The sequence below is a fragment of the Paroedura picta genome, chromosome 7 (assembly GCF_049243985.1).
Source record: "Paroedura picta isolate Pp20150507F chromosome 7, Ppicta_v3.0, whole genome shotgun sequence".
In the NCBI taxonomy this organism is placed as follows: Eukaryota; Metazoa; Chordata; class Lepidosauria; order Squamata; family Gekkonidae; genus Paroedura; species Paroedura picta.
Genome location: NC_135375.1, coordinates 19,771,928 through 19,788,085, shown reverse-complemented (window position 1 = coordinate 19,788,085; position 16,158 = coordinate 19,771,928). Strand labels below are relative to the sequence as shown.

The window sequence follows — 16,158 nt, the reverse complement described above, 5'->3', positions numbered from 1 at the left end:
TGATGGCCAACGTGGCACGAGTCATTTGTGCCATCCTCTCTTGCCTCTCTTGGGGCTGGTTTCTGACGAGGCTTAAGAAATCAGACCAGCCATGGAGTGCTTCTTTGTATGTGCAGTTTATTCCAGACTTTCAGCCTCCTACGGATACATTATGCACGCAGTGCACTGAATGAAGGGTCAGCCAGCCCCAGGACATTATGCTGAGCCCACCTCCCTGGTCAAAAAAGATAGTTTAGAGCAGTGGCTCATGGAAACTGTAGTCCATGGACATCTGGAGGGCCGCAGTTTGAGTACCCCTGGTTTAGAGGGTGGGCTTCTCTGTAACCGTGTCGAACAATCACGTATCTAATGCAGTCCCATCTATACCAACTGGTTCAGGGGGAGATGACACCACCTGTGTTATTAAGAAAGTACTTGATTTGATGCCTCCTGTTTCTCCCGGCACAGCGGTCTGGATCCTTCACGTATAATAGAAGACCTGCAAACAAGGAATCGAGAAAGGGATTTTGCCTTCAGCTCTTTGAGCAGTTTTTCATGCTTGGGCTAACAGCATCCTTTGCAGCCCTAAAATTAGAACTTGGGGGGGGGGGGGGGTAAAGCTTAACCAGGGCCAGCTTCCTGCGTGTGATCATGCTCTTCTGCTGACTGGTCCGTAGATTGAGGGCAGCAAAGAATAAGCCGTTCCACTATTTCAGACTTTGTATCTGGGTGGTGCGTTTGGTCTGTCTCAAACAATGAGGGCCCAAGGCTCCCGGGCAGAGCATCGGCTTGACAGGCAGGGAGTCCCAGGTTCGTTTGCTGGCAGCTTCAGTTCAAAGGATCAGGCAGCAAGTGAGCCGAAAGACCTTTGCCTGAAACCCCAGAGCCACTGCCAATTTCGGGAGACGCTACCTTGTTGGACTGCGAGTCTGATGCAGTGATAGCTTCACACAAGCAATAAATTGTTTCCTTGAGGGAAACATGACACTGACCTTTTCACACAGGTTGTTGAGTCCTCTGTGGATGTGCTTGTGTGTGAGGTACTAGACAGGGCACAATCAAAAGTCCAGTTTCACAGAGCGAGAGCCACACACAGACAGCTGTGTGGGTGTATAAGGTGATATAGGAACAGCTCTAGCATTTTTTTATAAGACTAGATTTAAAGCCCATTTTATGTTAGAATAAAATGGGCGCTAGCTGCCGTCCCTGGGGATGGCGCTTGGTGGCTGGCAAGGGTGAGATAAACTGTTTCGCCCCCCCCCCCCCGATGGCGAAAGGCTCTGCGAGCCCGGAGACGGCGCAGGGCGGCTCAGCCAATTAGGGACAATTAGGGACCAGTTCAGTGCAGTGCAGTTAGGAATTTGCATCAGTAGCCTCGAAGCCTCGAAGTCAAGGCAAGGCTGTGTACACCTCACAAACAAAAACAAACACCAGTTTAGAAGAGCTTGGATGGAAGTCTCGATTGAGATTCCAGCTTAGACTGTTCCCAGCAAAGCTTTCCAGCTTAGATCAGCAGTGGACGTTCTGTTGGCTTGACTATTCCCATACTACATTTGCGTTCAGAATTGTTTTGAAATGTGAGAAAACGTACGTCTCCAGCAACTTCAAGAGCTTTTGTGTCTCTTTAGATCTCCTGTGTCGTGGCCCATAAACCGCAGCCTGGATCTCTGCACACTGCATGGAAGTAAAAGAGCAGATGATCCTCTGGTTCATCATATGGGTTTTTATTCCACCTCCGGGGCAATGCATAGGCCCTCCTCCCTTTGGTTCTTACAGCAACTATATACATTTTCATGGCTAAGAAGATATTTGATTCCAGGATTTCTCAGAGTTAATTACAAAACTTGGAGATCTCTCAGAAATACAACTGGTCACTGGAAAGTGGATTTTTTTAGGGTGGACTCTGTATTATACCCCACTGAGGTCCCTCCTCAAAAGCACCAGGTACTTCCTAGAGCTGGGACTGTAAACAAGGGATAGTTTTTCTGTTTGCGTACATATGTCAATTTTGAGTGTCCTAAGCCGGGGGTTGATAACCCCCAGTCCGCGGCCCGGTACTGGGCCATGAAGGCCTCGGTAATGGGCTGCCGGCGGCCACGCCTGCCTCTCCCCCACCGCCGCAGCGAGAAGCTCACCAGGCCATGAAACACAGCTGCTTCACTCGCAGCCCGGCTAGCTTCTTGCTGCTAGACGGGGGGGAAGAGGCAGGCGCGGCCACCGGCACACCGGCGGACACAAGCGCGTATGCGTGGAGCTGCCGCACATGCGTGTTAGCACTCCCTGGTGGTGAAAACACACATGTGCAGCAGCTCTGCGCATGTGCGTTTTCACCACCAGGGGGTGCCAACGCATGCGCGCGGCGCCCGGGTCGCCGGCTCTTCCTCACCCCTGGAGGCGGTCCTCAACCATCAAAAGGTTGGGGACCGCTGTCCTAAGCCACAAGAGACTCAGTGGACTCAGGGGACTTCCTTTGCTGGCTTATAGGTAGGATGACTGATATCAAGTTTACACTGTAATTTACCTTCTATATATTAGACAGGAACAGTAGGGAATAATTGGCATTGACGGGCGACTGGCCAAGTAGAGTGCCTTAATTTAGCTGTGCGCCTACTGATGATACGATAAGAATATGGTTCATCACCAGATGTTGATCCCAAGGAAACCCGTATCTTGAGCGCAATTGAGTGGGTGGAATGAGCAGTCCCTTTGCGTGAAAGTTAGAAGCTGACTTAAACAGTAACTATCCCGCAATGGAAGAAAACAGCAAGAGTCCAGTGGCACCTTAAAGACTACACAAATTTGTGGCAGGCTCTGAGATTTGGTTAGTCACTGCTCACTTCCTCAGATATCTGTCTCTTGCGCTATTCTAGTGCTACAGGCAGACTAATTCTACCTATATGGAACTAGAGGGTGGCCAAACTGTGGCTCTTGAGCCGTTCATGGACTACAGTTCCCATGAGCCCTTGTCAATTGGCCATGCTGGCAGTGGCTCATGGCAACTGTATTCCATGAACATCTCGAGAGCCACAGTTTGACTACCAAGTCCTACATTCTGCCATGTTCATTGTTTTGAACATGACAGGGTCTTCAGATCTGGACAACCTGCCCGCCCCACTTCCATTTAAGTTCTTGATGACAAGTTCTGATAAGCTCAGCTGCTGGCATGACAACTTGTAATAATTTTTGGTGGGCCCTGATAAAAGGCATTGCATGGCTTCTGTTCTTGGTCTTGAAGCGGCCGCTCGACTTTTGTTTTATCCGACAATGTATATTGCCTGCCTTCTAGAACAGACATCTTCAAAATCTGCACAAGATGGTCCCACAACAACCCGGCAATTACCTTACTGAGCCACTGGTAGCCTTCTTTCACCTTCTTCTCTGCGAGGCAGATCCCACCCATAATGTAAAATTTTTCTGCTGCCTTTGCACTGAAGTCCCTACAGACATCGGGCTGGGCCATAAATGAGTCTTGAAGTAGGTCGTAGGCTTGCTAGAAAAGATTTTTTAAAAAATCAGTGTTCTATACAAGAATGGATTGGTTGTATTCCTTTTTACATTAATAGATATTTTTTAAAGGAGATACTTTTTGGCTCCCTCCTTGATGGAAGACAATGGGGCAAAGTAAGATACGGAGAAATTTACGTTACTGATGCAGGGGATAAGTCCAGTAACTTAAGGTAGATGGCCAAGTCTTATTGCACATCAGTATGATATTCATAAGAGCCTCTTGTGGCGCAGAGTGGTAAGGCAGCCGACATGCAGTCTGAAAGCTCTGCCCATGAGGCTGGGAGTTCGATCCCAGCAGCCGGCTCAAGGTTGACTCAGCCTTCCATCCTTCCGAGGTCGGTAAAATGAGTACCCAGCTTGCTGGGGGGTAAACGGTCATGACTGGGGAAGGCACTGGCAAACCACCCCATATTGAGTCTGCCATGAAAACGCTAGAGGGCGTCACCCCAAGGGTCAGACATGACCCAGTGCTTGCACAGGAAATACCTTTACCTTTATGATATCCATAAACAAATGAAGATTCTTATAACATGTTGAATTATTTGTCAATAAACTTGATTTTGTTTGACTCCCCCTGTACTAGTTTGGTGTAGTGGTTAGGAGTGTGGACTTCTTATCTGGCATGCCGGCGAGCCCAAGGTCACCCAGCTGGTTGCATGTAGGGGAGCACAGAATCGAACCCGGCTCGCCAGATTAGAAGTCCGCACTCCTAACCACTACACCAAACTAGTACAGGGGTAGTCAAACTGCGGCAAATGCTAGCAGGGACTGGTAGGGGCTCATGGGAATTGTAGTCCATGGACATCTGGAGGGCCGCAGTTTGACTACCCCTGCATTAGTACGTGGTCCAGTACGTGGTCAAGTTCTCCTGTTACCTCTCTCTTCCCGACGTGCACAAGCCATTTGCTGAAGTCCTCCAAGGCGTTAATCGTCTGTGGATGGTCTGATCCCAGCACTGCTTTGAAAGCCACAAGACTCTCGTTGAAATACATTTCAGCCGCCTCTGTAGAAAACAAGAGCAGGACACCTTCTGTGTGAGCATGTTATTTACATCACTCCCCCCCACACACACACACACTAACAAACAAGAATGGTCCATTTCAAACCCAGCTCTTTGGTTTGTTTCAAAAAACCATGAAGCTCATGAGTTGAATGACATCTCTAAATTCCTGTGCCACTGGCAATCAGCAAAATATTATTCTCTAAAACATTTGTTAAACATTTATCGGGTGATATAACCACATATGGTCATGTTGATACGTTCCCCCCCTCCCCTCATGGCCAATGATGGGCCTGGGGTGTGTGTGAAGTGGAGGGGCCCTGGGTGGGCGTGTACAGGGCTATGCTTTCGAGTCTTATTCTCTACTAGATATTAAGCCCGCTGTGGGCAAAATACAGCGGGCCCTAGCATGATGGATGGGTGGAGGGATGGGGTGAAGGAAGGAGGAAAAGGAGAAAGAGAGACAGAAAGACAGAAAGAAAGGGAGGAAGATAGAGACAGAAGAAGAGGGAGAGAAACAGGTAGCCAGAAAGAGGCAGATGGAAGAGAGGGAAGAAGGGAGAAAGGGAAAAACAAAAGGAATGCTGGGAGGAAGGGAAGGAGAAAGGGAATGCTGGGAGGAAGAAAGGGAATGCTGGGAGGAAGGGAAGGAGAAAGGGAATGCTGGGAGGAAGGGAAGGAGAAAGGGAATGCTGGGAGGAAGGGAGGAACAGAGTAAGGTAGGTGGCCTTGGGACCTTCTGCTGGGCCCAGGGGCAGGCTTGGCTGCCCCAGGGCCCGGCAGAAGGCTCGGGACGGGGGCGGCGGGCTTTGCGGCCTACTGCCGGGCCCAGGGGCAGGCTCGGCTGCCCCAGGGCCCGGCAGAAGGCTCGGGACGGGGGCGGCGGGCTTTGCGGCCTACTGCCGGGCCCAGGGGCAGGCTCGGCTGCCCCAGGGCCCGGCAGAAGGCTCGGGACGGGGGCGGCGGGCTTTGCGGCCTACTGCCGGGCCCAGGGGCAGGCTCGGCTGCCCCAGGGCCCGGCAGAAGGCTCGGGACGGGGGCGGCGGGCTTTGCGGCCTACTGCCGGGCCCAGGGGCAGGCTCGGCTGCCCCAGGGCCCGGCAGAAGGCTCGGGACGGGGGCGGCGGGCTTTGCGGCCTACTGCCGGGCCCAGGGGCAGGCTCGGCTGCCCCAGGGCCCGGCAGAAGGCTCGGGACGGGGGCGGCGGGCTTTGCGGCCTACTGCCGGGCCCAGGGGCAGGCTCGGCTGCCCCAGGGCCCGGCAGAAGGCTCGGGACGGGGGCGGTGGGCTCCGCGGCCTACTGCTGGGCCCATGGGCAGGCTCGGCTGCTCCAGGGCCTGGCAGAAGGCTCGGGACTTCGGGAGTGGGCTTTGTGGCCTTCTGGCGGGCCCAAGGGCAGGTGAGCCTGCCCCAGGGCCCGGCAGAAGGCTCCCTGGGCGAGGGGAAGCCGGCCGGAGGACTTACCGCTGGGGAAGGCTTCTTCCTCTGAGCGGCAACTCCCCGGCCGGCCCAGGCGAGGCTGGGCCAACCAGCCAATGGGGAGCCGCGCTTTGCGCGGCTCCCCATTGGCTGCTTGGCCCACGAGTGACACTCGGAGGGCCCAATCAGGAGCCGCTTCGCGGCTCCTGATTGGGCCCTCTGAGTTTTTATCCCGGACAGGGCCCGCCCTAACTCCTCCCCACTTGCCCTTACTCCTTTATTCCTCCCGCTCCTCTGGAGCGGGGGGAGGGTTAAAGATGATTGGGCCACTTCTAGGGTTTCTCGAAGTCTGAAGAACATTTCAGGGGTTTCTCAATAGTATAAAAGTTGAGGAGGAAGAAGAGTCGATTCTTATATGCCACTTTACTCTACCCGAAGGAGTCTCAAAGCAGCTTACATTCGCCTTCCCTTTCCTCTCCCCACAACGGACACCCTGTGAGGGAGGTGAGGCTGAGAGAGCCCTGATATTACTGAAGAAGGAGAAGAGTTGGCTCTTATATGCCGCTTTTCTTTACCCAAAGGAGTCTCAAAGCAGCTTACGTTTGCCTTCCCTTTCCTCTCCCCAGGCATTTCTGCTTCTTTACCTGCATGTGTTTGTTCTCCAGTTGCGGCATAAGCCTTGCCTAACAGTAATGCTGTGGATGCTGCTTCTGCGCTGGATTTTGTGTGCACAGTTAATGCAACGCAGTAGGCCTACGAGGAAAAGGAAAACAGGCACCTGTGAGTGCATGAACAGTTGTGCTGTCTGGGCAGACATGAGGGTGGGAGAGCCCGCCATCTTTACCATCCCCTCCATACCATTATGTATACGGACGCAATCGTGCTAATACCAACCACTATGCAAATGAAGGACTGCAACTCAGCCAATCATTGACTCGTATAGCACAGACTTATGGACCAATGAGAACTTCCTGTTAGGGGCCAATCAGGTTCTTTGGCGGGCTTGTACCAGTGTATATAAGTTCAATGTGTTCCCATGTTCAGGGTTCTGTGTTCAGAGTCGGACTTAATAAGGAGCAGATTGTTTTTGAAGAGCTGTCCCTGTGTCTACAGAGCCTGCCGACTTAATACGTACTTCTCCAATGACACTGGTTGATGGAAAATGCCCTCAAGCACCAGCCAACTCACGGCAGCCCTGTAGGGTTCTCAAGGCAAGAGAGAAAGAGAAGTGGTTGGCATGGTGAAATTTGAGGCCTCCCTTGGAGGTCTCGCCATAGCTGAGCCTGCTTACATTCTGAGATCTGATGAGATCAAGTTAGTCTGAACCATCCTAGTCAGGGTTACCAGGACCTTAGTGCAGTAATTATGCATACAGTGCAGTATCTATAACTGGATATACTTTCCACTTAAGCCTCGCTCCGGAACGAGCCATAGCTCAGCAGTAGAGCTGTAGAGCGTCTGCCTTGCAAACAGAAGGTCCCCGGTTCAATCCCCCAGTCAGAAAGAATAGGCCTTGGTTGCTATGAAAGATCTCAATGCGAGATTCCCAAGACCCATTGCCCATCACAGGAGATAGTACTGAGCTAGATAGGTATTAGGTAGGTGGATAGAAGTCCATGCAATAGAGCAGGGGTAGTCAACCTGTGGTCCTCCAGATGTCCATGGACTACAATTCCCATGAGCCCCTGCCAGCAAACACTGGCAGGGGCTCATGGGAATTGTAGCCCATGGACATCTGGAGGACCACAGGTTGACTACCCCTGCAATAGAGTTCATGTATCTGAGCTTGAGCCTGGCTCCTTGGTGCTCAATTGCAATTCGCTAGAATGTTTCAAGCAGCCAATCATCAGATAGTGTATAGTAGCCAATCGTAAGGGTGCATTAAGAACCAATAGCGTAGCGTAACGCAGCGGATATGTATATAAAGCCTGTGTGTTCTCCCTAATGCTGTTCAGTCTTCCTCCTTGTTAATAAAAGTTCTCTTAGTGTTGGAGCTGAAGTATCTGTGTCCTGACAGAAACCAAAGATTTGATTATAGGCCAGGAGCTCGTGGGAATTGTAGTCCACCGACATCTGGAGAGCCACGGTTTGGCCACTCCTAGGCTATGCCATGCCAACTTCCCTCCCTGAGGCTCCTTACCAGCAATAAATATCCTATGGCTTTGTTGTGATTGTTCTTCACTTGTTCAGTGTGGGCTATTTCCTGATAAAGATCAATCAGCTCCGGAGCCATCTCTCCTCCAGCTGCAATTACAGCAGAGATTGCCTTCTTAAAATGCTTCGTCGCCAGTGCTGGCTTGTTTTGCTGCAAACAGGTCCTGGGAGAAAGAGCTGAGCAATCAGAATTTCAAATCCGGGAAGGAGAAAAGCATTATTTTAAAGTCGCCATTGGTAAATATTTCACATTGCCGCAGCCCCTTTCTGCTTCTGTAGAACGTCAGAATGTGTTTCAAATATGAATTCTGAAAACACTGAATTAATTTCCAGTGACTCGCCAAGCAAAATCCTGTAAGGATTTGCGCCCAAAGACCCTGGTTTTATAGAACTGTAGCGCATCCCATGATGCCCTCACCTGGATAGCCCAGGCAAGCTCGATCTCATCAGCTCTCGGAAGCTAAACAGGGCCAACGCTGGCTAGTATTTGGATGGGAGACCTCCAAGGAACACCAATGGTCATGGCATGGAGGCAGCCAATGGCAAACCACCTCTGAATGGCCCTTGCCTGGCTGCCAGACAATCTTCGGATCTCCTGGCAAACTATACACACCATTTGAGAAATAAAATATAACACAGCGTGGTATTGTAAACCGAGAGCTCAGACAGAACTCCTCCACAAATACAGTTCTTACAGAACTGTCACGGGCCCAAGGTCACCCAGCTGGCTGCATGTGGAGGAAGAGTGGGGAATCAAACCTGGTTCTCCAGATTAGAAGCTGCCACTCTTCACCATGACACCAAGCTGGGTCTCAAACCAGCAGCCAGGGAAAGGTTATGGAAGTGTGATATGCGATTCACCCCTTGTTACTCTATTATAGAGAATATTTATAAAATGATTTACCGTTGGCATCTTACTCCCGTTAAGTTAGCTAAATGGAATAAAAAAATAGGCGACAAATGTTGGAAATGTAAACAGGAGAGGGGTGACTTTTTCACATGTGGTGGGAATGTAAGAAAGCAAGACAGTATTGGGAGAATATACTTGTGGAATTAAAAAAAATGTTAAAATTTAATTTTGAAAAAAAAAACAGAGTTATTTCTATTGAACCTTTTGGAGGGCAGGATCCACAAAGATCATAGAGTTTTATTTATGTATGCGACTTCTGCAGCCAGAATTGTTTTTGATTCTAAATGGAAGAGCCCTGATATTCCCTCGACTGGAGAGTGGTTAACAAAACTGGCGCACTACGCTGAAGTTGCCAAATTGTCTGCCATCTACAAAGATCCCGATCTTGGAAAATATGCAAGGCAATGGACATTGTTTTGGAATTATATGGAAAAAAACTATCCAGACTTTGTGAAGATTTGTAAAATTTAACATAGCAACAGCAGGTTCTAAGCATAGTTATGTCACAGATTTAGGTTTACTATCTCATTTGTTAGGACTAGGAGAGAAATCTTTAATGTATATTTGTATCTATTTGTGATTGAATGTTAGATTGATGAATTTATGGATTAGTGATGGGTATGGATATTTTGTTTGATATCACAATAAAAAAAAACGAGCCAGGAACTGCGGAGAAATGGGGGGAGGGCGCAACTGCAGCCTCGCAAAACTCTTTTGATAGCTCCATGAAGCTGGGTCCTTTATTTGTCAGCTTGGGACAAAACGACGAACCTTTTGTTTACCTGCCCAGTGCAGCAGCCAGATCTTTCTCAGAGATTTTCCACCCAGTGGCCCCGTCCCATTCCGTCCCCTTCAGTTCTTCCATGACCTCTTCTGCCTTTTGCAGATTGCAAAAAGACTCCTTGCTGGTAGAAACCATTAAGGTTGACAGGCTGAAATCCGATTAAAGACAACACAGAGACTTGGGGCCCACCTTGGAGTTATTTTGTCCAGCCAAGGGCACTTCTCTGCTTAGCTGTAGCTCTTGCTGACAAATCTAGCCTTACACAAGAGCTGGGTTTGTGAGAAAAAGAAAAAGAGTTGGTTTTTATACCCCCGCTGTCCTCTAGCCTCTCACAGTGACTTACAACCACCTTTCCTTCCTCTCCACATAATAGGCACCTTCTGAGGAAGGTGGGGCTGAGAGAGCTCTGAGAGACCTGTGGATGGCCCAAGGTCACCTAGCAAGCTTCATGCAGAGGAGGAGAGGGGAAATCAAACCCAGTTCTCCTGATTAGAGTTCGTCACTCTTAGCTACACTGACTCTCACTGAAGCCTGGGATGGGAAATCTAAATGGAACCAGGAATCAAACCCCCTGACCTGATCAACCAGGGGACTGTTAAAATGTTGAGGTTGTCTGTCACTATTCTCTTTGTTATTTATCTGATATGATTACTGAGTTATACTTATTGTTCCTGTTCCCCTATGTTTCATGTAAACTGCCCTGAGCCTCAGGGAAGGGCAGCATATGAATGAATGAATGAATGAATGAATGAATGAATGAATGAATGAATGAATGAATGAATGAATGAATGAATGAATGAATCTGGACAGCATTTCTATCCTCCCTTCAGAATGGCCATTTAATCTCACAAACACCTTCTAAGAAAGGTCATCATGCAGCACAGGGACTCTCCACTCGTGAACAGACAAGCAGAGTACAGATTTTAACTGGGTGTTCTCCATTTCAAATCTGCCCTCCTGCCCGCACACCCCCCACCCCCAGCAAGGATATTTTTTCTGCACCTGGTGTGCTACGCCCAAGGTATAGTAGATGGTCAGAAGAGTGCTCAGAACCTCTTGCCTTTCCTCTGCTGGAGGGCTGCTTCCATCTGTCAACAAGGCACCTTTGGCTGAGTTTGCATGCTGCACAGCCTGAGTAGGAAAACCTATGGAAATGCATAAGGATGGGCGGGAAGCACACGTCATGTCTCACAGACAGGGCTGTTCAGCCTGGAGAAGAGGAGGCTGAGAGGGGACATGGTTGCGCTCTTTAAGGATCTGAAAGGCTGTCACTTGGAGGAGGGCAGGATGCTGTTTCCGTAGGCTGCAGAGGAAAGGATGCGCAGTAATGGGTTTAAACTTCAAGTACAACGATATAGGCTAGATATCAGGAAAAAGTTTTTCACAGTCAGAGTAGTTCAGCAGTGGAATAGGCTGCCTAAGGAGGTGGTGAGCTCCCCCTCACTGGAAGTCTTCAAGCAAAGGTTGGATACACACTTTTCTTGAATGCTTTGGGCTGATCCTGCATTGAGCAGGGGGTTGGACTAGATGGCCTGTATGGCCCCTTCCAACTCTATGATTCTATGATTCTAAGGCAGGGAGAGGTTCCTGTTGGTGGCTCATTCCTTGAATATAACTTTGTTAGTCTTAAAGGCGCCCCCAGATTCAAAATTTGTTCATTAGCTTTCTTGGTAATAGGCTGGGACCCCTCGTGTAGTTGGTGAGATTCATACAGTGGTCCGTAGATGGCAGCCTTTCCCTTGTAAACGATTACATTTGTGTAGAAATTGTGCAGAAAGAAGGTTTGAGGAAATAATGCCCTGGGGAAACCTAGCAAAAACTCTGCAAGACTACCATGGTCCCCCCCCCCCCCCGCATGTGGCACCGTTTCCCCTACAAAAGCTCCATTGTTGTATTTTCAATTCTCCATGGTACTCACTCTTTCTGGCAGTGAGTGTGTCTTTTCCACGTCATTTCCTTGCAGTATTTTAAAACTTGCTTTGCAGGCCTTTTCCTTTCCATGGGCAACTTTTTTTGGATGCATAAACACTCTGGGACTTGTCAATCAATTGTAAATCTACTCTGGCACAAGATCAATTAGGACTGCTCCCTGTCATCCGGATGGGCTCCTGCATCTTTAATGTATGACAGGTGAAACAGCCATCGCTGCACCTCCAGTTTGCCTCAGCCTTCACCTGGTGAGTGTCTGCCTGCCCTTAAAAGACATAGATAACCAGAGGGTTTTTTTTTTTAAGCAGCGTTCATCAGAGCAAAGGTATGGAAAGCATTATCTGTCCCCACCCTGCTGTGAAGCAGCAAGATAAGCTTTGTGGGAATGGGGGTCTTCCGCTCAATTTTTCAGCAGCATCCTCAGCTAGTTCCAAACGGTGGATCCATCGGAGCCAAGGAAACAGGAAGAGGGGGAAAGGCCTTACCTGGAAGCGCCAGGTAGCTGTGAGCAAGATTAGCCAGTGCTCGGGCCAGCCGCCAATGTCTGTCTCCGTAGACAATCCTTGTGAGGGCTACGCAGCGGATCCGTTCCCTGTGGGCCTGACGCATCTGGAAAACAAGACCCGGGAGATCTGTTGCATTCCCTGGTTCCCCACAGACACTTCAGGGGAGCTGATTCTGGGCTGGAACGCTGGTCTGTTCTAGTTCTTTTCAGGCATAAATGTTAAGTGCACATCATACCCGTTCTCCTCAAAACCTGCAGTAACTGGTTTAAACAGAGCTTAATGCTGGGAGCGACTGAGGGCAAAAGAAGGGGACGACAGAGAATGAGGTGGCTGGATGGAGTCACTGAAGCAGTAGGCGCAAACTTAAATGGACTCCGGTGAATGATAGAGGACAGGAAGGCCTGGAGGATCATTGTCCATGGGGTCGCGATGGGTCAGACACGACTTCGCACCTAACAACAACAAGGAAGGTAGATGCTAGATATCCAGGGGAAAAATTTAGAGTCAAGAGTAGTTTAGCAGTGGAATCGACCGCCTAAGGTGGTGGTGAGCCCCCCCCCCCACCGGCAGTCTTCAAGCAGCGGCTGGACAGATGCTTATCCTGGGTGTGTTGGGCTGATCCAGCATTGAGCAGGGGGTGGGACTAGGTGGCCTGTATGGCCCCTTCCAACTCTAGGATTGTATGACTACATAAATCACTTATTTGTTTATTATTTACTTATTTTAAAACATTGTTCCGCTTTTCCTGGAGAAAGTGGCTGCTTTGGAACGTGGGCTGCAAGGGATTATACTCCCCTGAGATTTCTCCCCTCCCAGGCTCCACTTTCAAACCTCCAGTACTTCCAAACCAAGGGTTGGCAACCCCATGAGGCCAGTCACTTTCCCTCCCCCCCCCCCCAAACACTTTCTCAGAGGCATCTGAGGAACTCCACCGCAATGCACCCTGGGAAATTTATTCCAGGAAGGTTTGATGTTCAGCCAAACTCTGCAAGAAAGAACTCCAAATATTAACATTAACATTACTGAATGTCATTCACATCCAGATTCATTTCCTTTATAACATTAACAGAAATCGATATTTAATAGTTATTTTATGCAACGGCACACTCTGAAGTGTGTGAGGGGTGCGTGTCTTTTTTTCGAGAGGCCCCTGCACCCGAACACCCAAAATTTTAAAATTAGAAATGAAGCACAGTACCTGAGAACGTACTGAAAGCATCGAAAAGCTTTACAATTTTGAGCAAATGTTGAACAGCCAATATCTGCCCTTGACCAGCAGAGAGCAGCCAAGAACGGAAACAGGGACAGGGAGAAATGTACCTTTTTTTCCTCAGTGAATCTTTCTGCCCTTTTCAGCGTCTTTGCTAACTCCCTTCTCGGGGTTTCGAATATCTCGGCTCTCCTCTCCTCCTCTCCATGGTCACTGCTCATTTCAGTCATAAAGCCTGTTGTTTGAACCCTAAATGTTGCAGAGAAGGGGGTCAGTCACTGGCTCCTAGCTACCCCCCCCCCCAACCCCTGCCAGGGATGCCAATCCCCAGGATTTACAGCTCATCTCCAGGCAACGGAGATCAGTTCCCCTGGAGAAAATGGCTCCCTTGAAGGGTGGACTCCACAGATATTAATACTCCGCTGAGGTCCTGTCCTGCCCCCAATCCTGCCCCTTCCCACCTCCGTCCCCAAGTCTCCAGGTTCTTCCCTGCCCAGGGACAACAACCGTACCCCCACAAGCAGAGCGTTCACTAGAGTAGGGGTAGTCAACCTCTAGTCCTCCAGATGTCCATGGACTACAATTCCCATGAGCCCCTGCCAGCAAATGCTGGCAGGGGCTCATGGGAATTGTAGTCCATGGACATCTGGAGGACCAGAGGTTGACTACCCCTGCACTAGAGTGTAGGGTTGCCTTCTCTCAGGAAACACCTGGAGAAATACCTCAGCAGGGTATAATGCCATAAAATTTACCCTCCAACAAGGTGCCGACTATGTTCAATGATACCAGTTGCAGTCAGAAATAAGGACATCTTAGTCGCTTTTCAAATTCCCGTCCTTGGGCAATATTGAAATGTGAGCCTAGGCAAGAATGTGAGTGAGCTGAAAAGAGAAAGGTGGGAAACAGCATTCCCAAGGCCTTGGGCTGGAGACAGGAAACAGACGGCCGTCGGCGGCCAGATGTAAATAAACATGGACATGCATTGCTGCTTCCACCCAGAGCAGCCCCATTCCTCTCCGGCTGGCCCGCTGGGATGGGTTTGCTTTGCTTGAGTTGAGGGAGCTGCTTTGTTGCCACCTTTGGGTTAAAGAAAGAATCCCTCCCCCCCAAGTCGGGCAGGATGTTGATTCGGGCAAGTTTGTGTCTTTTTCTGCGACACGCAACTTGGCTTGCTTACCCGAGCAGTCACTGCTCGGCATGGACCTCTTGTACTGCGTCAAACATTGGACAGAACAATGCTCTCTGAACCCCACTGAAGGGATGGGAGACCTTTAGGGGCAATGGCAAAGCACCTCTGTCCATCTCCTGCCTTGCCTTTGGGGTCCCCCAAATCCCACTGTGGCTTAGTGACACTTTCCTCTCTCACCACAGCCCAGAGCTGAGCGCAGAGATTGGGGTTGGTGATACAGGGAGGTATAAATCTGTCACGGTGTGCAGGGCGGCAAAGAAGTCTGCTCAGCAAAGCCGTCCTGTGTCTCCGCTGCTGACTTGCAGCCTCTTTGTCTCCCCTGAACTTGAGCCCCCGACGTTCCCCCTGCCCTCCTGCACAAGCCCCGCATATTAACGTACCCACAGGGGCCCCGGTTTGCTTGCAGGCCTCGGCCCCTTTCCTGGATCGCAAGGCTTTGTGGTTTGTTTTAATCTCCCCACCCCCAAGCCGTAGCCTTGGAGACGATCCGCGGCCTTAGCCGTTGCCTTGGTGACGAGGATGCACTTTCCCGAAAAGTGGCTGGGAAACTTGGAAGCAGAAGAGTAAAAACTGGGGGGGGGGGGGAGATTAACACTGAAGGAGATCTAATGACCTCCCCCCCCCCCAATCCATCTAGATCAATATAGGCACAGAACTAGAAGCATCCTGAAGCACAGCCTGGCTTTTGTGAATCAAAACAAACCAACTGAAACTAAATCCTGAAAAGGCCGGAGGTGGTGCTGGTTGGAAAGAAGGGGAATTATAGGGTTGGAAGGGGCCATCCAGGCCAACCCCCTGCTCAGTGCAGGATCAGCCTCAAGCATCCAGGATAAGGGTCTGTCCAGCTGCTGCTTGAAGATTTGCCAGTGTGGGGGAGCTCCCCACCTCCCTAGGCAGCCAGTTCCACTGCTGAACTATTCTGTACATTTTCCCCCTTCTATCTAGCCGGTTCTGTTCTACACATAGTTCAGAGCTATTATCCTCGTTGCTCTTCTCTGCAACCTCTCAATTTTGTCTGCATCCTATTTGAAAGGAGCCCTCCAGAACTGCACACAGGACTCCAGGTGTGGTCTGACCGTGGTATACAGCAGGAATCTGGCATCTTGCTGCTATTTTGATATGCTGCCTCTATTGATACAACCCAAGTGCATTTCCTTCTTGACCACCGCATCACACAGTCTGCTCATATTTAGTTTATAGTCCACAAGTACCCCAAGATCTCGTTCACACGCACTGCTACCCAGCAGTGTATTTCCCATCCAGTAGGCATGCTTCCCATTTTTGTGGCCAGATGTAGAACTCTGCACTTCTCTGTATTGGATTGCATGTTCTTCTCATTCCCCCACTTTCCCAGTATGTTCAGATCTCGCTGAACTGCGTCTTCCAGGATGGGATGTTTGCTACTCATCTGCCCTTTGTTGACTCAGCGAAGAGCTTTGGGGTTATATGGGATCCAGCTTGATTCCCAGAGAAAAAAGTTAATGCAGCTACAAAATAGCAACTCAGCCTAGTGCAGGGGTGCCCAAACTGTGGCTCTCCAGATGTCCATGGACTACAACTCCCATGGACATT

At 49.9% G+C, this 16,158-nt stretch overlaps 1 protein-coding gene across 2 annotated transcripts; it reads right to left on the bottom strand.

Annotated features, from left to right (window-relative positions):
• Positions 1-103: 103 nt before the first annotated feature.
• Positions 104-15,066, bottom strand: TTC23L (tetratricopeptide repeat domain 23 like). Of its 2 annotated transcripts, none has more exons than XM_077346945.1 (11): positions 14,967-15,066; positions 13,508-13,646; positions 12,167-12,290; positions 10,744-10,897; positions 9,751-9,876; positions 8,045-8,222; positions 6,549-6,657; positions 4,362-4,489; positions 3,320-3,469; positions 1,571-1,653; positions 104-478 (listed from the first exon to the last, which is right to left on the bottom strand). In XM_077346945.1, exons 2-11 carry the CDS (start codon positions 13,625-13,627, stop codon positions 403-405), a joined length of 1,248 nt encoding a protein of 415 aa, XP_077203060.1. In that variant the 5' UTR covers positions 13,628-13,646; positions 14,967-15,066; the 3' UTR covers positions 104-402. The 2 variants fall into 2 exon arrangements, with proteins under 2 accessions (XP_077203060.1, XP_077203059.1); XM_077346944.1 differs by lacking the exon at positions 14,967-15,066 and adding an exon at positions 14,150-14,903.
• Positions 15,067-16,158: the final 1,092 nt, after the last annotated feature.

Bases quoted from the DNA above. Each gene is read 5' to 3' on its own strand.
- TTC23L (XM_077346944.1), bottom strand. From the start codon at position 14,208: ATGTCCTTATTTCTGACTGCAACTGGTATCATTGAACATAGTCGGCAC. The intron at 10,898-12,166 runs GTAAGGCCTTTC...GCATTTCCATAG, and splicing joins CAGCTACCTGGCGCTTCCAG to GTTTTCCTACTCAGGCTGTG. The intron at 3,470-4,361 runs GTAACAGGAGAA...AATCTTTTCTAG, and splicing joins TGCACGTCGGGAAGAGAGAG to CAAGCCTACGACCTACTTCA.